Here is a 27,998-nt window from a genome sequence, read left to right on the forward strand (position 1 = left end):
GTTTCCTCCTCTGCCTCTCATACCAAAAGTATTGAGAATTATACGGCAAAGAGGCGTAAGAACGATACTAGTGGTTCCGGATTGGCCAAGAAGGACTTGGTACCCGGAACTTCAAGAGATGATCACGGAAGATCCGTGGCCTCTACCTCTAAGGAGGGACTTGCTTCAGCAGGGTCCCTGTCTGTTTCAAGACTTACCGCGGCTGCGTTTGACGGCATGGCGGTTGAACGCCAGATCCTAAAGGAAAAAGGCATGCCGGAAGAAGTCATTCCTACTTTGATTAAAGCAAGGAAGGAAGTAACCGTGCAACATTATCACCGAATTTGGCGAAAATATGTTGCGTGGTGCGAAGATCGGAGTGCTCCGACGGAGGAATTTCAACTGGGTCGATTCCTACATTTCCTGCAATCAGGATTGTCTATGGGTCTCAAATTGGGATCTATTAAGGTTCAAATTTCGGCCCTGTCGATTTTCTTTCAAAAAGAATTGGCTTCAGTCCCTGAAGTCCAGACCTTTGTTAAGGGAGTGCTGCATATACAGCCTCCTGTGGTGCCTCCAGTGGCACCGTGGGATCTCAATGTGGTTTTGGACTTTCTAAAATCTCATTGGTTTGAACCACTAAAAAAGGTGGATTTGAAATATCTCACTTGGAAAGTGACCATGCTTCTAGCCCTGGCTTCTGCCAGGAGAGTATCAGAATTGGCAGCTTTATCTTACAAAAGCCCATATCTGATTTTCCATTCGGACAGGGCAGAACTGCGGACTCGTCCGCATTTTCTCCCTAAGGTGGTGTCAGCATTTCATCTGAACCAGCCTATTGTAGTGCCTGCGGCTACAAGTGACTTGGAGGACTCCAAGTTACTGGACGTTGTCAGAGCATTAAAAATATATATTGCAAGGACAGCTGGAGTCAGAAAATCTGACTCGTTGTTTATATTGTATGCACCCAACAAGATGGGTGCTCCTGCGTCTAAGCAGACGATTGCTCGTTGGATCTGTAGCACAATCCAACTTGCACATTCTGTGGCAGGCCTGCCACAGCCTAAATCTGTAAAGGCCCACTCCACAAGGAAGGTGGGCTCATCTTGGGCGGCTGCCCGAGGGGTCTCGGCATTACAACTTTGCCGAGCAGCTACGTGGTCAGGGGAGAACACGTTTGTAAAATTTTACAAATTTGATACTCTGGCTAAGGAGGACCTGGAGTTCTCTCATTCGGTGCTGCAGAGTCATCCGCACTCTCCCGCCCGTTTGGGAGCTTTGGTATAATCCCCATGGTCCTTTCAGGAACCCCAGCATCCACTAGGACGATAGAGAAAATAAGATTTTACTTACCGATAAATCTATTTCTCGGAGTCCGTAGTGGATGCTGGGCGCCCATCCCAAGTGCGGATTATCTGCATAAATTGTACATAGTTATTGTTAACTAATTCGGGTTATTGTTGAAGGAAGCCATCTTTCAGAGGCTCCGCTGTTATCATACTGTTAACTGGGTTTAGATCACAGGTTGTACGGTGTGATTGGTGTGGCTGGTATGAGTCTTACCCGGGATTCAAAATCCTCCCTTATTGTGTACGCTCGTCCGGGCACAGTACCTAACTGGAGTCTGGAGGAGGGTCATAGGGGGAGGAGCCAGTGCACACCACCTGATCTGGAAAAGCTTTACTTTTTGTGCCCTGTCTCCTGCGGCGCCGCTATTCCCCATGGTCCTTTCAGGAACCCCAGCATCCACTACGGACTCCGAGAAATAGATTTATCGGTAAGTAAAATCTTATTTTAATACATATTTAGTGGTAGCACTAATGAAGAAGTGACACTGGACGATATATGGAATGCTTTCATTAGATGCAATGCTATTGGAACAGTACCTCCATATTACTGTTCACTAGAAAACTTGCCACCTGCATACTGGGAGCCTATACTGCATGGAACTGTGATATGAAGGGTAATGACTTTTCTTTATTGTTTTGCTGTTAAGCTCTGCAAACAGCGCACTAAACAAAGTCTGCAGAGTCACTTAATCTTTGTTCTATATTCAGATTTATATTGATGTGTTTAAAATTCCTCTGGCCTTAGTCACTGCCACAAAACAGTGCGTGACTCCTGTAATCCTGAGTGTGCCCTTTCGTTTTCACCTATAGCAATCACATTCTGTAGAAGCCGGGTTGTTTCCAGCAGAGGAATAATGGTGATTAAAAGGATTTTTATTTTTATTTTACCCTTATGGAGATGGCTACTTTTCGGCTTTACAGGCAGCACGGATGGTGTAATGGTTAGCATTACTGCCTCACAGCACTGAGGTCATGGGTTCAATTCCCACCATGGCCCTAACTGTGTAGAGTTTGTATATTCTCCCTGTACTTGCGTGAGTTTCCTCCGGGTACTCCGGTTTCCTCCCACAGTCCAAAAATATACAGGTAGGTTAATTAGATTCCAACAAAATTAACCCTAGTGTGAATGTGTCTGTATGTACATGTGATAGGGAATATAGGCCCTCATTCCGAGTTGTTCGCTCGCAAGCTGCTTTTAGCAGCTTTGCACACGCTAAGCCGCCGCCTACTGGGAGTGAATCTTAGCATAGTAAAATAGCTAACGAAAGTTTAGCAGAATTGCGAATAGACACTTCTTAGCAGTTTCTGAGTAGCTCCACACTTACTCGGCAACTGCGATTTGTTCAGTCAGTTTCGTTCCTGGTTTGACGTCACAAACACACCCAGCGTTCGCCCAGACACTCCTCCGTTTCTCCAGCCACTCCCGCGTTTTTCCCAGAAACGGTAGCGTTTTTTCACACACTCCCATAAAACGGACAGTTTCCGCCCAGAAACACCCACTTCCTGTCAATCACATTACGATCACCAGAACGATGAAAAAACCTCGTAATGCCGTGAGTAAAATACCAAACTGCATAGCAAATTTACTTGGCGCAGTCGCACTGCGGACATTGCGCATGCGCATTAGCGACTAATCGCTCCGTTGCGAAAAAAAAATAACGAGCGATCAACTCGGAATGACCCCCATAGATTGTAAGCTCCACTGGGGCAGGGACTGATGTGAATGGCCAAATATTCTCTCTGTAAAGCGCTGCGGAATATGTGTGCGCTATATAAATAACTGGTAATAAATACATTTTCAGGCTCCTACTGTAGTAGTTATTGGGATCAGCTCCCGGCTGAAGAAGGCTACACCCAGTTGTCAGGGTGAGTGTTGTCTCGGCTATGTATTTGTCTGTCTTGTTACCCATCCATTGTGCCATTCACTTGATTAAAAGTAGTGTTCTTTAAAAGATCTCTATTCTGGCTAACATGGCGGCACAGTGGTTAGCATCTCTGCCTCACAGCTATAGGTGGTGGGTTTGTAAGGTACTCCCATTGTTAGCTTGGGTCTAATCTGGGTGCTTTGGTAATCTCCCACACCCCAAAAATATACTGGTAGGTTAATTGGCTTCTGACAAAAAAAAAAAAAGATTAACCCTAGTGAATGTGTGTATATCCCTGTGATAGGGGATATGGACTGTAAGCTCCACTGGTGCAGGGACTGATGTGAATGAGTGATTATTCTGTGTAAAGCGCTGCGGAATATGTGAGCTGTATAGAGTTAGTAATTGTTAATAAATTGCGTAGGTAAGGCCAGAGCTACAGTCAGCAACAGTAATATGTATACGGGCGTCCCTAATGCCTTGCATAACTCTGGCACTCCTCCAGATCACTATCCTGCAACATTGTATGCACAACGCTAATATCTGTCAAGGGACAAAACAACTCTGCCATAAAACCCTCAGTGTATCTGCAGCGAAGGACACTTGTGGTCCCGTATCTGCAGCGAAGGACACTTGTGGTCCTGTATCTGCAGCGAAGGACACTTGTGGTCCTGTATCTGCAGCGAAGGACACTTGTGGTCCCGTATCTGCAGCGAAGGACACTTGTGGTCCCGTATCTGCAGCGAAGGACACTTGTGGTCCTGTATCTGCGGCGAAGGACACTTGTGGTCCTGTATCTGCAGCGAAGGACAGTTGTGGTCCTGTATATGCAGCGGAGGACACTTGTGGTCCCGTATCTGCAGCGAAGGACACTTGTGGTCCCGTATCTGCAGCGAAGGACACTTGTGGTCCCGTATCTGCAGCGAAGGACACTTGTGGTCCCGTATCTGCAGCGAAGGACACTTGTGGTCCTGTATCTGCGGCGAAGGACACTTGTGGTCCTGTATCTGCGGCGAAGGACACTTGTGGTCCTGTATCTGCGGCGAAGGACACTTGTGGTCCTGTATCTGCAGCGAAGGACACTTGTGGTCCTGTATCTGCAGCGAAGGACAGTTGTGGTCCTGTATATGCAGCGGAGGACACTTGTGGTCCCGTATCTGCAGCGAAGGACAGTTGTGGTCCTGTATCTGCGGCGAAGGACACTTGTGGTCCTGTATCTGCAGCGAAGGACAGTTGTGGTCCCGTATCTGCAGCGAAGGACAGTTGTGGTCCTGTATCTGCAGCGAAGGACACTTGTGGTCCTGTATCTGCAGCGAAGGACACTTGTGGTCCCGTATCTGCAGCGAAGGACAGTTGTGGTCCTGTATCTGCAGCGAAGGACAGTTGTGGTCCCGTATCTGCAGCGAAGGACAGTTGTGGTCCTGTATCTGCGGCGAAGGACACTTGTGGTCCCGTATCTGCAGCGAAGGACACTTGTGATCCCGTATCTGCAGCGAAGGATACTTGTGGTCCCGTATATGCAGCGGAGGACACTTGTGGTCCCGTATATGCAGCGGAGGACACTTGTGGTCCCGTATATGCAGCGGAGGACACTTGTGGTCCTGTATCTGCAGCGAAGGACACTTGTGGTCCCGTATCTGCAGCGAAGGACACTTGTGGTCCCGTATCTGCAGCGAAGGACACTTGTGGTCCCGTATCTGCGGCGAAGGACACTTGTGGTCCTGTATCTGCAGCGAAGGACACTTGTGTTCCTGTATCTGCAGCGAAGGACACTTGTGGTCCTGTATCTGCTGCGAAGGACACTTGTGGTCCTGTATCTGCAGCGAAGGACACTTGTGATCGCGTATCTGCAGCGAAGGACACTTGTGATCCCGTATCTGCGGCGAAGGACACTTGTGATCCCGTATCTGCAGCGAAGGACACTTGTGGTCCTGTATCTGCTGCGAAGGACACTTGTGGTCCTGTATCTGCAGCGAAGGACACTTGTGATCGCGTATCTGCAGCGAAGGACACTTGTGATCCCGTATCTGCGGCGAAGGACACTTGTGATCCCGTATCTGCAGCGAAGGACACTTGTGATCCCGTATCTGCAGCGAAGGACACTTGTGTTCCTGTGTCTGCGGCGAAGGACACTTGTGGTCCCGTATCTGCAGCGAAGGACAGACCACTGCGTCAAAGGACACTTGTGATTGGCTAAGGACACTTGTGATCCTGCTTCTTGAAAGGAAGTAGGTGCCCAGTCCTAGTTACTTTGAGAGGCTAGAGGATGTCTTGTGGGGGGTTGGGTACGAAATTCTGTCCATTGGTATCGCAACAGCCAGAAGACCATCAGTGTAATCCTGACGGACAGATTCCCAGTAAGTATTTTAACCCTAACGCTACCCCTGATCCTAACCATAACCCACCCCTCCCGCAACATAACCCTAACCTCCCCCTCCCGCAGCCTATCTCTAACTGTCCACTTCCGCAGCCTAACCCAAACGTCTCCCACCACGAAGATTATTCTAACCCTCCCCCTAGTGCCTAACCCTAACCTCAGTACTTACCTCTGGGATCCGTCTGGGTTCTGTCCATCTGTCTTCTGACTAACAGGATCCAAAACTTCCAAGATCCTGACCGCATCCCCTTGTGTGAATCGCCAAACTCCTGATATTACCTGGCTAATGCAATTTATAGTACCGGTGTTAGAGGATGGCCTGGAAAGCAATCGCTAACCGCTGGTCATGAGGCGTTATAGTCGTACCCAATGATAATTACTTTCTAGCCACCTCTGATTGGCTGATCTTGTAGTGCAATTTTATATGAAATCGAGGCCGCCTATCAGAATCACTTGGGCCCTCATTCCGAGTTGATCGGTCGCAAGGCGAATTTAGCAGAGTTACACACGCTAAGCCGCCGCCTACTGGGAGTGAATCTTAGCTTCTTAAAATTGCGACCGATGTATTCGCAATATTGCGATTACTAACTACTTAGCAGTTTCAGAGTAGCTCCAGACTTACTCTGCCTGTGCGATCAGTTCAGTGCTTGTCGTTCCTGGTTGACGTCACAAACACACCCAGCGTTCGCCCAGGCACTCCCACCGTTTCTCCGGCCACTCCTGCGTTTTTTCCGGAAACGGTAGCGTTTTCAGCCACACGCCCCTGAAACGCCGTGTTTCCGCCCAGTAACACCCATTTCCTGTCAATCACATTACGATCGCCGGAGCGAAGAAAAAGCCGTGAGTAAAAATACTTTCTTCATAGTAAAGTTACTTGGCGCAGTCGCAGTGCGAACTTTGCGCATGCGTACTAAGCGGATTTTCACTGCGATGCGATGAAAAAGAACGAGCGAACAACTCGGAATGAGGGCCTTAATTGACATCTCCATTACTGCAGGAAACAAGATTGACATTTCATTTCCAATACATATTTTATTTATTTAGAAAAAGTACATATGGTAAATTATTATGGCCCAGATTTATCAAGGCTTAGAGTGACACAATGAAAAAGTACCAACCAATCAGCTTCTAACTGCCATGTTACAGGTTGTGTTGGAAAAATGACCATTAGGAGCTGATTGGTTGGTTCTTCATAACCGTGCAAATTTTCAATCTCCAAGGCTTGATAAATCTCGGCCTATGGGTGGGATGTATTAAGATACATCGCCGACCCTCGCCGCTTACCGCAGCTACATATGCTAACATATGCGCTCAATATCGCAATGCGGTGACGGAGGCCCCCCGTGATACCTGTGGTGTGGTCTGCGGAGGGTCTCCGTCACCTCCCTGTGCTCTCTTAGGACTTTATCTCCGTCCACTTTATCTCCATCCAAGGCTTAGTAAATAGACCCCTCTAAAGGCCCCCATACACTTGTCCGATATGGCCAAATTTCACCCGATTCCGAAGGATCGGACTGAGAAATCGGGTGAAAAATTGCCAAATTGGATGTTTTTGACATCTGATCCGATCTATAATCTGTATGTGATGTGGTCAAAATTCCGACAACAATTGACCGACGGTCAAAATACCAACATTTAAAATGCCGACTAGGTCAAAAAGACCACATGAGTTTTTTCCATGATTTTTTTCATTGAATCTGTAACCAACTTGTTCATACTTTACCATCCCAGTGGACATGGAGGGGGAATATAATAGTGTCATGCAAGGGGACGTGGCACACTTATACGGTGTCCATGTCAATTTATGTCGGCATACACACCTAAAAAACAATTAAAAACTTGTGACGATTTTTTGACCTGTTGACATCTTAAATGTCGGTATTTTGATCCTGTCGGGATTTGGACCGTCTGTATTATGATTGTAGGTATTTCATACTAAACCCATCTGTATGTATACTCTTTGCTTTGCATTGCTTCCTACTGTAAGCGCTTTCTGCTAGTCACACACCGGACTCTCAGTCCCAGGGGGAGATGTTTTCTGCCTACAGTAGGAAGCTAGGAAGCTGCCACTGCTTGTATGTGTCTAATTTACTGTCTTTGGTGGAAAAACAAAATTCCTTTGAAATGTGAAGGTGGAAACTTTGCACCATGGGGAAAAAATGTAGTGCAACACTGGCAGAGGGAGGGGAATAACTTCTAGGGTAACATTTTCAGAACATTCTGTAATAGAGGTAGGCAGTGAGCAGCTGTGGAACTGCACATCCCAGCATGCCCTGCCACAGATTTGTTGTCAGGGCATGTTAGAACTGTCAGGGCATGCTGGGATGTGTAGTTCCAAGGCAGCTGGCGTGCTGGATGTTGCTTACTCTGTCTCAGAATGAACCAGATAAATGAAAGCTAGAATCTGATTGGTTGTTATGGCAACACCTTCATTTTGAAGTTTTTTTTTTTCATAAATCTTCTTTTCTTCTAAGCTGACATCACAGTATACGATATATCGGACAATGTTACGATCAGTGGCTGATTGGAACGACCATAGTATATTGTGCACCCTAACAGACACCCAATTCATCAAATGATTGCATTGTCCCACTTGATGTTCTGCACGTCCAATGGCGCAATTTCATGGGTGATGCTGTGGTGTTACATGTAGTATGTGACATTTTGCCATCGTACGGCGTACCCTGCAGTGTATACAGCGGTTCCATGCATCGTTACGTCGTCTTGTTAGGTCAGGTGTGCACCCAGCTTTATACTTTTCATCTGAAGAATCTATCTGGAGATAATCACAGCATGACAGTTGGGAGCTGATTGGCTGGAGCACCAGTTATCATGCGCAACAATTTTATCATTCACAATGAGTTTTATCACTTGTTGATAAATGGGCCCCATAGTTTAATTAAAAAGGTAATTTTAAAGTGGCGGAAGTTACACTTTTGTGTGAAAATTACGCTTTTGCGCTACCATCTTCTAGGACCATTATAACAAGAGATTGCCCTCACCCAGCCGCACGCTATATTGTCGAGGGATAAACTGTGAGAGCCGCACGTGTGTGGTCAGTGTTAAATGAGTTATCAGGGAAGACGAACGTTGCAGCAACATAATCATAACATAAACACAATGGGCTAGATGCATCATCGCTTGGAAAGTGATAAAATGGAGAGTGGAAAGTACCAGCCAATCAGGTCCTAACTACCATGTCACAGGCTGTGTTTGAAAAATGTCAGTTAGGAGCTGATTGGCTGGCACTTTTTCACTCTCCATTTTATCACTTTCCAAGCGGTGATGCATCTGGCCAACTATCTCTGTTTCTATAATGAAATACATTACAGAGCTGAAGTGTACGTCTGTTAGACAACTTAAAAGCACTTTGACTGACTATAGCTGTTAGCATAGGTCTTGTACGGTGACGGGCGAGGATATTTTCCCTCACAAAGTGGCGGACCGTTCCTTTCCTGCTACATTAAGCTGGTAGCTGTAGCTGAAGAATGTGAGTGAGGGTAGAGATTGTGCCTGCCTCATTGTCCATATGCTGATGCCTCTTAAAGGCTTCAGTGAGGCGAACCCTCTGGAGATGTCTTTAGGGATGATGTCTTTGGCTACAAGATTGGATCTTCTGGTTTGCTTTAGAAAAGGAAGCCGTTCTTCCCACAGCTCTGCCGAAGACATTCCACATTCTTCCTTTATTCTCCAAATAGTATGTGTAGACACAGGCTGGGGAACATTTCCATGTCAATGAAAAGGGGAGGCCGGCCAGATTGCGGGAAGGCTCAAGTTTATCTCCATCTTTATATCATTTATTTTATGTGACAATGGAGTTATTAGTTTACTAGCATGTACTTGGCCTGTCCTCGCCGTGCACACAGGCTCCATAGCAGAGGGACGTTAAAGGGGCGACGGAGAAGATAAAGAGGGGAACATGCACAGTTCATGAACATTTAATTCCAACTTTAAACAAGAAGCACTTTTTATGCAGTCTTAAACCGTATCCTTTTACATTAGGACAATGTGCGCTACAGAAGACACTTTTACCACCGACACTGGTTTATATATTCTAGTTTGTGAAATAATAAGTTCTCATACCGTTTCTTTTGTTCTGTGAATAACGTGCTCAGGAATGTACAGTATTTAGATTTTATTTGCTTTTTTAAAGGATCATTTACAGTTGAACGTTAATGTTTGACTGAGCTGTTCCTTAGCGCAGCCCCGAGAATTGCACGCCAAAGCAGTTCTTCCCAGTGTGCCGAATATGTTTCAGGATGTAACCCCCATGGACCAGTAGGAAGCCACAATCTCTGTCACCTTCACAAGCAGCTCCACTAAAGCCCCAGGAAATAGGGATTGAATACACCTCTATATACGCTTGGGCCCAGTCACCGTATTGGCATGTTTATGGCCATTTGAAGTCCGATTTATGGAGGGCGTTGTCTCGTGGGTTCAGTTTGGTATACACAAATGAAAATGAGTCTTAAATAAGTGAAACTATACAAATGCTATACGTTCAGGATCACGGCTGTCGGGATCCCAGCAGCTGAAATACCAACCCCAGAATCCCGACAGCTGAAGAACACCTACAGCGGTATCCCGACCAGGTCAGCAACTGACAGTCAGGATCCCAAATACACAGGAGGGTTAGGGTTTGGCTGGGGGGTGGATGAGTACTAGGGGATGCTAGGTTTAGGCGTCAGGGTGGGGGGGTGTTAGGGTTAGGCTGCGGGTATGGGGGGGGAGGGGGGGTAAGCACCACCAGGGGGAAAGGGGGCAGGAGGGGTTAGGTTTAGGCACTAAGGGGGGTGGGTTATGCTTGGGCTGCGGAAAGGGGGGTAGGCACTAATGGGGGAGGTTAGGGTGAGGCTGCGGTAAGAGAGGATTAGGGGAGTAGGGAGTGGGTGTGTGAAATACTTATCTCACCCCTGTCGGGATCTTGAACATTGGGATGCCGACATTGGCATTCTGACCACCACTATCCCATCCGCCGGGATCACATACCGGTCCCATACAAATGTCAGGCTACTAAGTTACTGCTTAGTCCAAATCAGGGCCTACAGTATATATACATAGGAGTATCTGTAATGGGTGCACACCCTGCATCCATACATAAAACTTATATCTCAAGCATCAGCACCACAGAAATCATCAGAAAAATGTCACAGCCGCCGTTTTCTTAAAGATCTGAGCTTGAGCATGAGAGAAATCACTGGGTACTTGGCACATATGCCATGTTACTGAAAACCGGTAGATACGCATCAGACTTTGGCACGGTACCAGAGTCTACTCGGCAACTGTTTTAGGAAGAGAGCGGGGCCCTCACAGAGACTGGACATAGGCCCCCTACTCTCTTAAGCCACCCCTGCCTATATAAATTGGATGCAAGAAGAGATGTAATGAGTTTGAGGTGACAACAGGTTCATAATTAGGCAGAAAGTGAGGTGGAGGAAGTCAGTATTGGAAGGAAATAAGAGGTGGGGGGGGGGGGTAGATAGTAGAGTGGGTGGAAATGGGAGGAAAAGTTAATCCATCTCTCCTGTGAAACGCGGGTAGTGGGGAACAATGCGTTTCACTTTGATGCTCTGTTACATAGCCTGGCACTTGAAGTAGTAAATAGTTTCTGCAGCCAGAGATATAATACTTCTGCGGCAGCGGGGAAGAGAGACTGCAGTTACCATGCTGTGCTGTGAATGTGCAAATACACTGATATAATAAACAAGCAATTGTACTTTACAGGCTTGGCCAAAACATCTCAAATTCGGTATGTTTATTACTGCGCTGCCAGTGGTAATAAAGTAATGAAAGAAATATATAACAGCTGACCGTTAGTCTGAAACGAGAGTTGGGAAAAAAACAAAAAACAATGGACTGAATGGTAAAAAAGTTGCAGACAGTGTTTCGTTCTCTGCTCCGTAAGGGCATAATAGTCCTGGACACCTAGTACGTACTACGGGGGGAGCTGGTAATGCTGAGCATGGTAGAAGCGACTGCGTTTTGTGCCCTCAACGACAGTCTGCAGAAGGGCAAGTGCTAGACACACTTAGCGCTATATTTACATCCATGCAACCACAAGTGTAAGCATTTACTGCTGCGTACTGCATTGGTACTAAACAGGTCAGTGCTGCCAGTCACTGAGCTAATGACCGTCTTCTATGAATAGCGCAAAACTGCTCCAACATGAAATCTCATGGGGGTAGTGTAATGCTCCATTGTAAGGCTTTATTACAGTCATCCTTTAAAGTATCGCACAAAAAAAAGAGAAAATGCAGGCGCACACTCTAATCATTAAGAACACTGGCAATACAGAACAATTTATAATAAACTCTGCAATTTAACATGGGGTTCTTAGCATAATTTTGGGCCAATAAATATAAACCCACCTACCATGGCCAGGTGACATCATCAGATAGGTCCCTAACATTCCTAAGATTAAAGTCCAGAGCACAGGACCCCGTGGGCAGAGCCGGCCCTAACCAATATGATGCCCCAGGCAAGATTTTGTCTGGTGCCCCCTAGCACCACCGCTAGTTCTGCAGGAGATGCCTGGCATGAGTCATCTGGCAGCTCTGCTAATGTCTGGCGCCTTTTGTTTCTGAAAATGCATCTTATTTGCATTACTATGTGGCTAGGATGCACAAGCAGCTTCTGCTGATTAAAATAATATGCAGCATGCCTATATTCTGTGTGCGACTGTGGCTTTATCTGCATACGAAATACTACATTACAGTGATTTCCAGGAATACACTGCAATGTAGTATTTCGTATGCAGATACAGCCGCAGTCACACACAGAATATAGGCATGCCGCATATCATTTTAATCAGCAGAAGCTGCTGGTGCCCCGAAGCATACCAAATGCCCTAGGCATTTGCCTAGTTTGCCTATGCCTAAGGCCGGCTCTGCCCGTGGGCCAGCACAACCCAAACAACCTCCCTACCATATACCCTTTAAAAGTATACTGCATATGCACAACACGGATAGCCAGCCTATGTGCAGTAGTTATGTGGTAACTACCGATATTAGCGGACTGACATGAGAAATCTATCCTTAGTAAATTGATTTAAACAGTGATGGTGCCTTTCCCCCTTGTCTGAGCACAAATTGCAGTGTGTGAGCCCATGCCAATTTATGCCTTTTTGCATCTTACGTGCGATGGGGACATTTTCCAAGTTAAGTGAGGGCATGTTCATGCAAATGCATCCTGAAAAGAGATGGCAATCTGCACGCAATAGATAGATCATGTGCAGGGGGGAAGCCAGCAGGTGTAACTACTGGACGATAGTGGTGACCGTTGCTGGATACTGCCAGTCACCTGTGATTGGCTGCTCATGAATGCCCCATTGACGCTGATTGGTGCTACTGTCACCGTGGTACAGAATATACATCTGTGAGCTTTTGTGATTGTATTTCAGAAATTATATATTTTTTCTTCTTGTAGGCATCTTAGTAAAACAGCAGTAATGTCCCCTGAGGTTTTCGCAGTTGTAACGATGTGCATTAGCAAATCTGATTGTTCCACATAAAGGACACCGTCAGAAACATGGATAAAAAGGACATGGATTTGAGTTATAGGGGGAGGTGTATCAAACCTCCTGAAGAGAAAAAGCGGAGAAGTTGCTCGTAGCGGCCAATCAGCTGTTATTTTATAGATTATAATCGCTAGAATCTGATTGGTTGCTATCAGCTACTTCTCCATTTTTCTACTTTAGAAGGTTTGATACATCTCCCCCCCATAGTCACTTAGGGATTTTGCACCTTCACTCTCCACTGTTGATGCAGAAGGAACATTTTTCCCACAGCTCTATTCTTCCAGAAAATTCAAATGTGTAAGCCTCCAGGGGTGTAATTAAGGTAATTGTTCTGGTCTGAGGGGAGGAGATCCCACCTGATTACAGCCCCCTCCCGTCCAAGTAGAACTCTCAAGGGAAAGCATCCAAAGGGAGGTATTCCCTTTCATAGATAAAAAGTTGTAGATCACTTGCTGCTACTAATCAACATAACATTCTCATTACATTGGACTCCGTCATTGATGAAGACAGAAGAATGACCTTGTTTATGTGGGCACAAGCAGACCGCAAAGACATTGGTAGTTGTGTTGTGTTTTTTGTTATTATAAATCTCCTTAGTTGTTAGATAAGCGAGAACAGGTTTATATTCGCAGTGAAATCACACACTGTTCTAGTCTGTTACATTTCGCTGGTTTGATTTGGCAAAGAGACGGGTTGATTATGAATTTTGTGTTTGCTTTTGCAGGTTTTGAAGAACAATAAAGCTGTGAAAAGTTGAATGGAAAAAACATGAAAAGTTTAAAAGCAAAGTTTCGGAAAAGTGATGTAAGTAGCAAATGCTCGCTGCACAGCCGGGCGCAGCCTGTGTGTGGTTACACCGCTGTTGTTCCCTTGTATCTTAGCACTATAGATTGCTGCAGTGTTATGCAAGTGACTACATGGTCTCATTATGAAGGCAATAAAAATAATATAGATTTACGTTTATATGTAAGCCACTTTTGATGAGGTGTGGTATAATAGATCTACACATATTAGATAGTCAATAGGTCAACTACATACAGTATGTGGTCGATAGGTAAATGGCTGACTGTGTGCAAGGTCAACATGTACGAAAGTTCGACAAGGTTAAAACTTGGGTCTACATGGAAATTGCTTGCCGGCAATGGTCTTTACTTGGTAGATTTCTAGTGTGTGCCTATCTTATACCTGATAGAAGATCGGATGTATTTGTTGTGATAGTTTTTTTTTTTCCTAAGAAATATGCATACAGATGCGTCCTCGTATGCTTGGCGTCTATGCACCACATGACGAGAGATGCCCGGTGTATCTGAGCTGCTCCGAAAGGTGTACATTACCATCTTTGGGATCTATTTACTAAGCCTTGGAATGGAGATAAAGTGGACGGAGATAAAGTACCAGCCAATCAGCTCCTAACTACCATGTCACAGGCTGGGTTTGAAAAATAACAGTTTAGAGCTGGTTGGCTGGTACTTTCTCTATCGTCCTAGTGGATGCTGGGGTTCCTGAAAGGACCATGGGGAATAGCGGCTCCGCAGGAGACAGGGCACAAAAAGTAAAGCTTTTTCCGATCAGGTGGTGTGCACTGGCTCCTCCCCCTATGACCCTCCTCCAGACTCCAGTTAGATTTTTGTGCCCGGCCGAGAAGGGTACAATCTAGGTGGCTCTCCTAAAGAGCTGCTTAGAGAAAGTTTAGCTAGGTTTTTTATTTTACAGTGATTCCTGCTGGCAACAGGATCACTGCAGCGAGGGACTGAGGGGAGAAGGAGTCAACTCACCTGCGTGCAGGATGGATTGGTTTCTTGGCTACTGGACATCAAGCTCCAGAGGGACGATCACAGGTACAGCCTGGATGGTCACCGGAGCCACGCCGCCGGCCCCCTTGCAGATGCTGAAATCAGAAGAGGTCCAGAATCGGCGGCTGAAGACTCCTGCAGTCTTCTAAAGGTAGCGCACAGCACTGCAGCTGTGCGCCATTTTCCTCTCAGCACACTTCACACGGCAGTCACTGAGGGTGCAGGGCGCTGGGAGGGGGGCGCCCTGGGAGGCAAATGAGTACCTATAAAGGCTAAAAATACCTCACATATAGCCCTAGAGGCTATATGGAGATATTTAACCCCTGCCTAATTTTTCTAAATAGCGGGAGACGAGCCCGCCGGAAAAGGGGCGGGGCCTATCTCCTCAGCACACGGCGCCATTTCCTCTCACAGCTCCGCTGGTCAGGACGGCTCCCAAGTCTCTCCCCTGCACTGCACTACAGAAACAGGGTAAAACAGAGAGGGGGGGGCACATTTATGGCGATATTTTGATATAACAAAGCAGCTATAAGGGAGCACTTATTATAAGGCTATCCCTGATATATATATAGCGCTTTTGGTGTGTGCTGGCAAACTCTCCCTCTGTCTCCCCAAAGGGCTAGTGGGTCCTGTCTTCGTTAGGAGCATTCCCTGTGTGTCTGCTGTGTGTCGGTACGTGTGTGTCGACATGTATGAGGACGATATTGGTGTGGAGGCGGAGCAATTGCCAAATATGAGGATGTCACCCCCTAGGGAGTCGACACCAGAATGGATGCCTTTATTTATGGAACTACGGGATAGTGTCAACACGCTAAAGCAGTCGTTTGACGACATGAGACGGCCGGACAATCAATTAGTGCCTGTCCAGGCGACTCAAACACCGTCAGGGGCTGTGAAACGCCTTTTGCCTCAGTCGGTCGACACAGACCCAGACACAGGCGATGACTCCAGTGGTGACGGTGACGAATCAACCGTATTTTCCAGTAGGGCCACACGTTATATGATTTTGGCAATGAAGGAGGCGTTACATTTAGCTGATACTACAGGTACCACTAAACAGGGTATTATGTGGGGTATGAAAAAACTACCTATAGTTTTTCCTGAATCAGAAGAACTAAATGACGTGTGTAATGAAGCGTGGGTTGCCCCTGATAAAAAGCTGATAATTTCAAAGAAATTATTGGCATTATACCCTTTCCCGCCAGAGGTTAGGGAGCGCTGGGAAACACCTCCTAGGGTGGACAAGGCGCTAACACGCTTATCTAAACAAGTGGCGTTACCCTCTCCTGAGACGGCCGCACTTAAAGATCCATCAGATAGGAGGATGGAAAATATCCAAAAAAGTATATACACACATGCAGGTGTTATACTACGACCAGCTGTAGCGACTGCCTGGATGGGCAGTGCGGGGGTAGTTTGGTCAGAATCCCTGATTGAAAATATTGATACCCTGGACAGGGACAATATTTTACTGTCGTTAGAACAAATAAAGGATGCATTTCTTTATATGCGTGATGCACAGAGGGATATATGCACACTGGCATCACGGGTAAGTGCTATGTCCATTTCGGCCAGAAGAGCTTTATGGACGCGACAGTGGACAGGCGATGCGGATTCAAAACGGCATATGGAAGTTTTGCCGTATAAAGGGGAGGAGTTATTTGGAGTCGGTCTATCAGATTTGGTGGCCACGGCTACAGCCGGGAAATCCACCTTTCTACCTCAAGTCACTCCCCAACAGAAAAAGGCACCGACTTTTCAACCGCAGCCCTTTCGTTCCTTTAAAAATAAGAGAGCAAAGGGCTATTCATATCTGCCACGAGGCAAAGGTCGAGGGAAGAGACAGCAACACGCAGCTCCTTCCCAGGATCAGAAGCCCTCCCCGGCTTCTACAAAAGCCTCAGCATGACGCTGGGGCTTCTCAAGCGGACTCGGGGACGGTGGGGGGTCGTCTCAAAAATTACAGCGCGCAGTGGGCTCACTCGCAAGTAGATCCCTGGATCCTGCAGATAATATCTCAGGGATACAGGTTGGAATTAGAGACAGATCCACCTCGCCGTTTCCTGAAGTCTGCTTTACCAACGTCCCCCTCCGAAAGGGAGACGGTTTTGGAAGCCATTCACAAGCTGTACTCTCAGCAGGTGATAGTCAAGGTACCTCTTCTGCAACAAGGGAAGGGGTATTATTCCACTCTTTTTGTGGTACCGAAGCCGGATGGCTCGGTAAGGCCTATTCTAAATCTGAAGTCCTTGAACCTGTACATAAAGAAGTTCAAGTTCAAAATGGAGTCACTCAGAGCAGTGATAGCGAACCTGGAAGAGGGGGACTTTATGGTATCCTTGGACATCAAGGATGCGTATCTCCACGTTCCAATTTACCCCTCACACCAGGGGTACCTCAGGTTCGTTGTACAAAACTGTCACTATCAGTTTCAGACGCTGCCGTTCGGATTGTCCACGGCACCTCGGATCTTTACAAAGGTAATGGCCGAGATGATGATTCTTCTTCGAAGAAAAGGCGTATTAATTATCCCATACTTGGACGATCTCCTAATAAGGGCGAGGTCCAGAGAACAGCTAGAGATGGGATTAGCACTGTCTCAAGAAGTGCTAAAACAGCACGGGTGGATTCTGAATATTCCAAAATCCCAGTTAATGCCGACAACTCGTCTGCTGTTCCTAGGGATGATTCTGGACACGGTTCAGAAAAAGGTTTTTCTCCCGGAGGAAAAAGCCAAGGAGTTATCCGAGCTTGTCAGGAACCTCCTAAAACCAGGAAAGGTGTCTGTACATCAATGCACAAGAGTCCTGGGAAAAATGGTGGCTTCTTACGAAGCAATTCCATTCGGCAGATTCCACGCGAGAATTTTCCAAAGGGATCTGTTGAACAAATGGTCAGGGTCGCATCTTCAGATGCACCTGCGGATAACCCTGTCTCCAAGGACAAGGGTGTCTCTTCTGTGGTGGTTGCAGAGTGCTCATCTATTGGAGGGCCGCAGATTCGGCATACAGGATTGGATCCTGGTGACCACGGACGCCAGCCTGAGAGGCTGGGGAGCAGTCACACAAGGAAGAAACTTCCAGGGAGTATGGACGAGCCTGGAAACGTCTCTTCACATAAACATTCTGGAACTAAGAGCAATATACAATGCTCTAAGCCAGGCAGAACCTCTGCTTCAGGGAAAACCGGTGTTGATCCAGTCGGACAACATCACGGCAGTCGCCCATGTGAACAGACAGGGCGGCACAAGAAGCAGGAGTGCAATGGCAGAAGCTGCAAGGATTCTTCGCTGGGCAGAGAATCATGTGATAGCACTGTCAGCAGTGTTCATCCCGGGAGTGGACAACTGGGAAGCAGACTTCCTCAGCAGACACGATCTTCACCCGGGAGAGTGGGGACTTCATCCAGAAGTCTTCCACATGCTGGTAACCCGTTGGGAAAGACCAATGGTGGACATGATGGCGTCTCGCCTCAACAAAAAACTGGACAGGTATTGCGCCAGGTCAAGAGATCCGCAGGCAATAGCTGTGGACGCGCTGGTAACGCCTTGGGTGTACCAGTCGGTGTATGTGTTTCCTCCTCTGCCTCTCATACCAAAAGTATTGAGAATTATACGGCAAAGAGGCGTAAGAACGATACTAGTGGTTCCGGATTGGCCAAGAAGGACTTGGTACCCGGAACTTCAAGAGATGATCACGGAAGATCCGTGGCCTCTACCTCTAAGGAGGGACTTGCTTCAGCAGGGTCCCTGTCTGTTTCAAGACTTACCGCGGCTGCGTTTGACGGCATGGCGGTTGAACGCCGGATCCTAAAGGAAAAAGGCATGCCGGAAGAAGTCATTCCTACTTTGATTAAAGCAAGGAAGGAAGTAACCGTGCAACATTATCACCGAATTTGGCGAAAATATGTTGCGTGGTGCGAAGATCGGAGTGCTCCGACGGAGGAATTTCAACTGGGTCGATTCCTACATTTCCTGCAATCAGGATTGTCAATGGGTCTCAAATTGGGATCTATTAAGGTTCAAATTTCGGCCCTGTCGATTTTCTTTCAAAAAGAATTGGCTTCAGTCCCTGAAGTCCAGACCTTTGTTAAGGGAGTGCTGCATATACAGCCTCCTGTGGTGCCTCCAGTGGCACCGTGGGATCTCAATGTGGTTTTGGATTTCCTAAAATCTCATTGGTTTGAACCACTAAAAAAGGTGGATTTGAAATATCTCACATGGAAAGTGACCATGCTTCTAGCCCTGGCTTCTGCCAGGAGAGTGTCAGAATTGGCAGCTTTATCTTACAAAAGCCCATATCTGATTTTCCATTCGGACAGGGCAGAACTGCGGACTCGTCCGCATTTTCTCCCTAAGGTGGTGTCAGCATTTCATCTGAACCAGCCTATTGTAGTGCCTGCGGCTACAAGTGACTTGGAGGACTCCAAGTTACTGGACGTTGTCAGAGCATTAAAAATATATATTGCAAGGACAGCTGGAGTCAGAAAATCTGACTCGTTGTTTATATTGTATGCACCCAACAAGATGGGTGCTCCGGCGTCTAAGCAGACGATTGCTCGTTGGATCTGTAGCACAATCCAACTTGCACATTCTGTGGCAGGCCTGCCACAGCCTAAATCTGTAAAGGCCCACTCCACAAGGAAGGTGGGCTCATCTTGGGCGGCTGCCCGAGGGGTCTCGGCATTACAACTTTGCCGAGCAGCTACGTGGTCAGGGGAGAACACGTTTGTAAAATTTTACAAATTTGATACTCTGGCTAAGGAGGACCTGGAGTTCTCTCATTCGGTGCTGCAGAGTCATCCGCACTCTCCCGCCCGTTTGGGAGCTTTGGTATAATCCCCATGGTCCTTTCAGGAACCCCAGCATCCACTAGGACGATAGAGAAAATAAGATTTTACTTACCGATAAATCTATTTCTCGGAGTCCGTAGTGGATGCTGGGCGCCCATCCCAAGTGCGGATTATCTGCATAAATTGTACATAGTTATTGTTAACTAATTCGGGTTATTGTTGAAGGAAGCCATCTTTCAGAGGCTCCGCTGTTATCATACTGTTAACTGGGTTTAGATCACAAGTTGTACGGTGTGATTGGTGTGGCTGGTATGAGTCTTACCCGGGATTCAAAATCCTCCCTTATTGTGTACGCTCGTCCGGGCACAGTACCTAACTGGAGTCTGGAGGAGGGTCATAGGGGGAGGAGCCAGTGCACACCACCTGATCGGAAAAAGCTTTACTTTTTGTGCCCTGTCTCCTGCGGAGCCGCTATTCCCCATGGTCCTTTCAGGAACCCCAGCATCCACTACGGACTCCGAGAAATAGATTTATCGGTAAGTAAAATCTTATTTTATCTCCAGCAACTTTATCTCCATCCAAGGCTTAGTAAATAGACCCCTTTATCTTTTCTTTGCATTGTACTTGCATAACAGACGCAGTGACAGTCCAAAATTCAAATAGTGGAGCCACACCAACTGCCAGTGAGTCCCGGACGGTGGTGTTTGGCGTGGCAGTTGGTGTGGCTCCCCTGTTTGAATTTAGGACTGTGCTGCAGCCTCACCTCTGCAACTGCCACCTATTATGTACAATAATACAGTTTATGCACAGTTGTCTGCAGCTAAATGTGATATCTGGGCAGGGGATAATTATCATGCACTGGGCACAAGGCCTGATGGGACATGTTCACTTCTCTGCTTGGTCCTACTTGCATCTTTGGTTCTTCTCTGGCCAGAAGGTAAATGCAGGGCACGTGGAAGAACATCTCCATCATACTGGCAGTGTTTGTTAAGTTACAACTGGGGAACCACAGCTGAAGCAGTGTGGAGAATATGTACCATACACCCAACAGTTTTGGTTTTCATGGTAGAACCTCTGTCTTACCACAGTAGGACGGTGCAGACCTTATTTGAAGGCAAGTACAGGCCAGATTGGGAACGCGGGCAGAATTAAGTACTGGTCTAGGCAGATCACAAATTTGTCCCGATATGCCCTTCATTTCTAAAGCTCTGCCTACTGTCTTCTGTAGTCCGACACACACTGGATGGCCAAGATTGCCCGGCAGGGCCTCCTGTTACTGTGTTCGCCAGTTATGTCTTCCACTCACCGATGTGTTTAATGATTGAGCAGATTTACGGACCTGTCAATGACATCCATACACAATCTTATTAAAATGAACTGATTGATTGTGGCCCACAGACTGGATCATTGGGCAGATGTATAATACCAGGAGAAGTGATAAAGCAGTGATAAGTGGAAGGTGATAACGCACCAGCCAATCAGCTCCTAACTGACAGTTTACATGTTGGGACTGATTGGCTGGTGAATTATCACCTTACACTTATCACTGCTTTATCACTTCTCCAGGCTTAATACATCTGCCCATGTTGGATGTCAGATACAACCAAATCAGAATGTATTAGCTGGAATGTGGTGCAGCTCTGAGAGCCCCATGATCTTCATATTGATACTCTAGCCATAGTACCATTAAGTAGCTTGTGTAGCTACTAATACCACTTTCAGACTGACAAGAGCCGGGTCGCAACCGGGAATGTGTACGCGGGTGCTTCCCAGGTGAGACCCCTTTAGACTTGCGGCCCGACCTGGCATATTGCCGGGTTGGTGATGTCACAGCTGACGTTACTGGAGGCTGTGCTTGGAGATAATCATCTCCAAGCAGCGCCTTCTCCTATGCAGAGAACGGGTGCCGGGTCACCTTGACCCAGCATACCCGTTCACACTGCACCACTTCCCGGGACAATCCCGGATTCAACCCTGATCGAGACCTGGGATATTGTTCCTGTACCCTTTCACACTGAGCAATTTTCCGGGTTGATGCGTGTTCATGTGCAATAACCCGGGAAATTTTTGTCAGTCTGAAAGGGGTATAACTCTTCCTCACAGAAACAGCACCTCACATCTTCAGCTGGACAGATGACCACACTCCAGTAACCAGGGGGGAAGGTCCATCATTCTCCCAGTCTGCATACAAGATGAAGTCCTGGGGGTACAGGAGTGGAGGTGTTGGCCATAGCAACCAATCAGGTTCTAGCTATTATATTCTAGAAGGTGCTAGATAAATGATAAGTCAGGCATTCCCGACCGCGGTCCTCAAGGCACACCAACAGTGCAGGTTTTAGTGATATCCAGGCTTCAGCACAGATGGTTAAATCAAAATAACTGAGGTACTAATTAAGTCACCTGTTTTCAAGCCTGGATAGCACTAAAATCAGGACTGTTAGTGTGCCTTGAGGACCGTGGTTGGGAAACACTGTGATGAGTAGAATATGATCGGTTGCTATGGGCAACATCTCCACTTCTGTAAACCCGCACTTCAGTAAATATACCCCCTAGAGCAGAGATTTTCAACCTTTTACAACTCGCGGCACACTGAACAAGATCTAAATATTGTCAAGGCACACTCAAATAAATATAATGGTGATGCATGGTGCAGTTGCGTGTCCTAGGATGTCATGTCGCAGCTTCTCCATAGGTAACGCCTGAGCCACATCTGAGAAAGCCAGAAGAGCCCAACACTGCCCAGCCCAGAATTAGAACTGGCTGCAGCCACTAAACCCACCAGTATTGATCGTTCCAGGACCTCAGTAGCGGCAAAACACTGACGGGCCTGTCTCTGCTTCTATGGCGGCACACCTGGAGACTGCTCAGGGCACACTAGTGTGCCAAGGCACAGTGGTTGAAAAACACTGCCCTAGAGTGACTGCCGCACACTACTCGGCACAGACGCTATTGCCTACATTTAAAAAATAAAAATATCCAAAATGCTTTGCAGGTTTTCCAAACTTTATAAAAAGATATTTTAGCTAAGCGGGTGATTATTTGTAGAGCTGGGTAATCAGGTGGAATTATCTCTCATGCATGGGGCACCGCACGGTTACACACATTAATAAATCAGACTGGGGTGTCCCGATAGCCTGCTGCGTGCAAATGTGTTTTCCATCATCTGTGTTTTATTCTCAAAAGAAGAAAATATGAAAATAACAGATGTTAAGCGAAGATATCACAAACTAGAAGACTAACCCGCGTCTTATTTATTTAATTTACGTGTTTTATCGAGGTTTTTTCCTTTTCCGGCGCAGCAGAGACAGAATGGATCATTAGACTGATCATTCAGGCATGTTACGCTTTATGATGAGGAGGCGGGCATCTGGTCACCAGATTGTCATGTAGGATAGGTGTATGTCATCAATAAATACTGGAGCAGTCCCTAAGATCAGAGTCACACTGTGCAGTGATGAACTTTGAACTCACGATATACAGATTGTAAAAATATGTTCAGAATATCCACATACATTTTACTTCCGAATCCATGAATCAGAATGACTTATTTTGCAATCAGTACAGGTATGGGATAAATTACCCAGCAGGCTTGGGGCTTTTGGCTTCATTTGTAGCATTGTGCCGTTTAAATATACAGTATATAAATGATATTTAAAAGGAACTTTTGTTCTTTCCCCTCCAGCAGTGATCCTCACAGTGATGGTAGACTGATCACATCTCTGTATTATTATTATTATTATTATTATCCTTTATTTATATGATGCCACAAGAGGTCTATATGGCGCCTTACAAAGAATAGAAACTGAAACAGTATGAACAAAACAAGAAAACAGCGACTTACAGTGCAGAGCATTGCATGACATGGACAAGGGTTATATACATTGCTGCATTAGCAGTAATGGGGGGGTATTCAGTTGATGTTGGATCTTTTCCGACGGAAAGGATCCAACATTTCAGTATTCAATTAGCGTATAATGTCAATCCGATTTCTTTAAAGTCGGATTGACATTGTCGGATTTGGCCGCGAATCCGACAAAACACGTGGATCCGTGTCTAATCCGCCGATCCACGGGTTTTCCGACAAGTCGGAATTGCCGACCTGTCGAAAAAACGAACACTATCCGACCGACCTAAAAAAGTCAGAAACTGCCGTCTTTCCGACAAGACAGCAGTTCCGACTTGAATTGAATACCCCCCCCCCCCCCCCCCCCCCATAGTACCCAAATAAGCAGCAGGGCGGCAGAATGATTGTAAGCAGTGGGGAGGAGATAAAGATATAAGTAAGGAAAGAGGGCCCTGCTCGTGAGAACTTACATTCTATAGGGGAGGGTGTATGTGACATTTGCCGAAAATATTTCTTCTATTTTTTTTTAAACGTTTTTTGGAACTTTACAATTGCGTAGTACTAACATACAGTACATTTATACCTTGAAACAGTTATTGCTTTGCAACGGGAAGCATATATTCATATTATTTTGATTAACTTGTTCGGTGGTGTCGCTACTCCACATGTGCTGATGACATCATATATTACCTCTGGCCAGTTTTGACTTCTTCATTCTGATTCCATGTGCACTGTTGACGCAGTGGATAGCATTACTGCCTCACAGCAATAAGGTCTTGGGTCCGATTCTCACAAAGGTCCCATCTGTGTGGAGTTTGTATGATCTCCCCATTTTTCTGTGGGTTTTACCAGATGCTCTGGTTTTCTCCCATAATCCAAATATATACTTGTAGGTTAACTGACTTCTAAAATAAAAAAAATAAAAACAACAAAATAAATTAACCCTAGTGTCTGTGTGTGTGCGTCTGTCTGTCTGTGTATACGTGTGTATTTGGTAGGGAATACTTGGGCAGATGTATTAAGCCTGGAGAAGTGATAAAGCAGTGATAAGTGCAAGGTGATAACGCACCAGCCAATCAGATCCAATATGTAAATTGACAGTTGTGAGCTGATTGGCTGGTGCACTTGCACTTATCACTGCTTTATTACTTCATGCCTTCTCCAGGTAGCTGGCAGTGAGAAGGGAGAGACCCAGAATCCTTCCTCAGGCTGGGTGGCTCCGTGAAGGGAGCATTTGTCCTCCTTTGGGCGCCCTATGCACCAGCATCACCGGAGTATATGCCGAGCCAGCTTTGACCGTGGAGATTGGATATAGGGGGAGATTTATTAAAGCTTGGTTAGAGATGAAGTGGAGAGAGATAATGTGCTATCCAGTCTGCTTTTAAATGTCATTTATTTGCATTGCATGTTTTTGCCCATCAGAGGGAACCTTTAAGCTACTGGGTAAATAAACTATTTCCCTGATGACAATAGCAAAAGTATCATCTGCAGTATGTAATTAAAAGAGAAGATTAAATACAAAAAATATAATATAGTCATTGGGGGTTTTGTTGCAGTAAATGTATAGGTTTGTTATTTATTATACATTCTGTATGAAACTTTGTAATGTTGTTTTTGTCCATATGACAATATCGTTCCTGTATTGTATATAAACAGTGCTTGTTGTAGGGGGGTTTCATAGCTCCAGATATGTCGGCCTGTGGTAAGGGGATCTCTGGCTTTGCAGACACAGACAAAGAAAATCTATTAAAATTTGCATGAGGTTGGAATTTTAGGTAGAGTTACATGTATCTGACATCTCCCGCAATAGGAGGATTCCGTCTTAGCAACTGTGCTTTGTTCCGTGGCTGAGAGTCACTGCCTATAACAGGTCAGTGTCCTTTTCGAGAGGAACTCTGTAACAGACGTGTTTATAAATAACCGTGGTGAGTCGGGTCTGCTTCTTTGTCACCGCGTTACATACTAGATGTGATGAGTATAGATATAATTTCCCTACACAGATACAATATTATGTTATGCAGCCAACATAAATCTACACTGATGTCTTTAGAGCATCAAATAATATGTGTAGATGACTGCTCTTATAAAGAGTTTACTATGGCAGTTAGTCTCTTCCAGCTACCATAATGCCAGCTGTATCCATCCCCTTTGTCTATTGTCTTCTTTGTACATTTGAGTTAGAGACAATGGGCCTCATTCAGGTTGTATTGCAATGTGCGATCCAACAGCAAAAAATCTGAGAAAGATGTGGGCGCATACGCAGCACCCGTCCTGCGCATGCGCCCGCATTTTCTGAGGGTGGGTGGGGGAAGGGTGTGTAGAAAATGCTATTGCCTCTGCCTGTCAATCAGGCAGAGGCGGTCGCGGGGCAGCAACACTCCATTTCCTAACTGAGACGGAGCGTTGCGGGGGCGGCGACGGGGAAACGGTGGGTGTTATGGGGGCGTGATTGTTACGACTGCGTGACATCACACGCAGCCGCCGCGATTGGAAACATGGCGGCGGGACTGAAGCAGGCAGGAGGCAACCTTAATTTCTGCTAACAAGCAGAAATTGCAATGCGATCGCAATTTCTGCTTGTTGAAGGGGGTGAGGCGGCGGTCAGCATGCAAACAAAAGGGTTGCAAATTATGCTAATTAGCAGAATTTGCAGTCCTTACTGAATTAGGCCCAATGGACAGAAAGAGAAGATTAAAAAATAAAACACATCTTGACAGTAATAGGATACAATATGTATGTTTTGCCAATAATGAATGCAGTATGCATGTTCTTGCAATAATAGCATGCTGTATGTATATTCTGGCAGCAATGGGCACAGTAGGTATGTTCTGTCTTTAATGAGTGCAGTATGTATGTTCTGGCAGTAATGGGTTCAATATGTATGCTCTGGCTATAATGGGGTGCAGTATGTATGTGCTGACAGTAATGGGCTGCAGTATGTATGTGCTGGTAGTAATGGGGTGCAGTATGTATGTTCTGGTGGTAATGGGGTGCAGTATGTATGTGCTGGTAGTAATGGGGTGCAGTGTGTAAGTGCTGGTAGTAATGGGGTGCAGTATGTATGTGCTGGTAGTAAAGGGGTGCAGTATGTATGTGCTGGCAGTAATGGGCTGCAGTATGTATGTGCTGGCAGTAATGGGGTGCAGTATGTATGTGCTGGTAGTAATGGGGTGCAGTATGTATGTTCTAGTGGTAATGGGGTGCAGTATGTATGTGCTGGTGGTAATGGGGTGCAGTATGTATGTGCTGGTGGTAATGGGGTGCAGTATGTATGTGCTGGTAGTAATGGGGTGCAGCATGTATGTGCTGGTAGTAATGGGGTGCAGCATGTATGTGCTGGTAGTAATGGGGTACAGTATGTATGTGCTGGTAGTAATGGGGTGCAGTATGAGCTCGATGGGCATTTTGTCTTCAACCTCATTAACTATGTTACTATGTTAACTAAGTAATGCTGTGGTGGTAATGGGGTGCAGTATGTATGTTCTGACAGTAATGGGGTGCAGCATGTATGTTCTGACTGTAATGGGGTGCAGCATGTATGTTCTGATGGTAATGGGGTGCAGCATGTATGTTCTGATGGTAATGGGGTGCAGTATGTATGTTCTGATGGTAATGGGGTGCAGTATGTATGTTCTGATGGTAATGGGGTGCAGTATGTATGTTCTGATGGTAATGGGGTACAGTATGTATGTGCTGGTAGTAATGGGGTGCAGTATGTATGTGCTGGTAGTAATGGGGTGCAGTATGTATGTGCTGGTAGTAATGGGGTGCAGTATGTATGTGCTGGTAGTAATGGGGTACAGTATGTATGTGCTGGTAGTAATGGGGTGCAGTATGAGCTCGATGGGCATTTTGTCTTCAACCTCATTAACTATGTTACTATGTTAACTAAGTAATGCTGTGGCGGTAATGGGGTGCAGTATGTATGTTCTGACAGTAATGGGGTGCAGTATGTATGTTCTGATGTTAATGGGGTGCAGCATGTATGTTCTGATGGTAATGGGGTGCAGCATGTATGTTCTGATGGTAATGGGGTGCAGTATGTATGTTCTGATGGTAATGGGGTGCAGTATGTATGTTCTGATGATAATGGAGTGCAGCATGTATGATCTGTATGAATAATTTTTCTATCGCTGTGATTAGCGACTGTTGAAAATCTGTATTTTGGGGCTATTTTGCTAAATAGGCCCTTGAGAGGCGAACCAAATAAGAAAATAAAACGATTAAACAGAAAGTGCACAAAAATCAGATTACAAATCTCCAAAGCTCCAGTTTCCAACAAGGAGACTAAAACCTCTGAAACCAATAAACAGGATAATTGGGCATTTGCTAGATTATATATAGTCATAATAGTCTAGGCATAATTCTGAAAATATGCACGGTAAAGAAATGAACCCGACTGTAAAGAAATCCCCCTTCCCACCCCAAAACCAAATGAAAATGATATAAATTGTAGGAGTGTTAGACGGAGATGTCGCCCATCT

The 27,998-nt window shown here is 46.0% G+C and overlaps 1 protein-coding gene across 2 annotated transcripts in view; it reads left to right on the top strand.

Moving 5' to 3' along the window:
- RAI14 (retinoic acid induced 14) overlaps positions 1 to 27,998 on the top strand; it is a 275,686-nt gene that overhangs the window by 57,818 nt on the left and 189,870 nt on the right. For both annotated transcript variants that reach the window (XM_063960665.1, XM_063960657.1), the window contains exon 2: positions 13,811 to 13,890. In XM_063960665.1, the coding sequence (XP_063816735.1) occupies positions 13,855 to 13,890 (36 nt within the window). In that variant the 5' untranslated portion in view covers positions 13,811 to 13,854. The remainder of the gene's footprint in view (positions 1 to 13,810; positions 13,891 to 27,998) is intronic.

This window comes from Pseudophryne corroboree, chromosome 1 (assembly GCF_028390025.1).
Source record: "Pseudophryne corroboree isolate aPseCor3 chromosome 1, aPseCor3.hap2, whole genome shotgun sequence".
Taxonomy (NCBI): Eukaryota; Metazoa; Chordata; class Amphibia; order Anura; family Myobatrachidae; genus Pseudophryne; species Pseudophryne corroboree.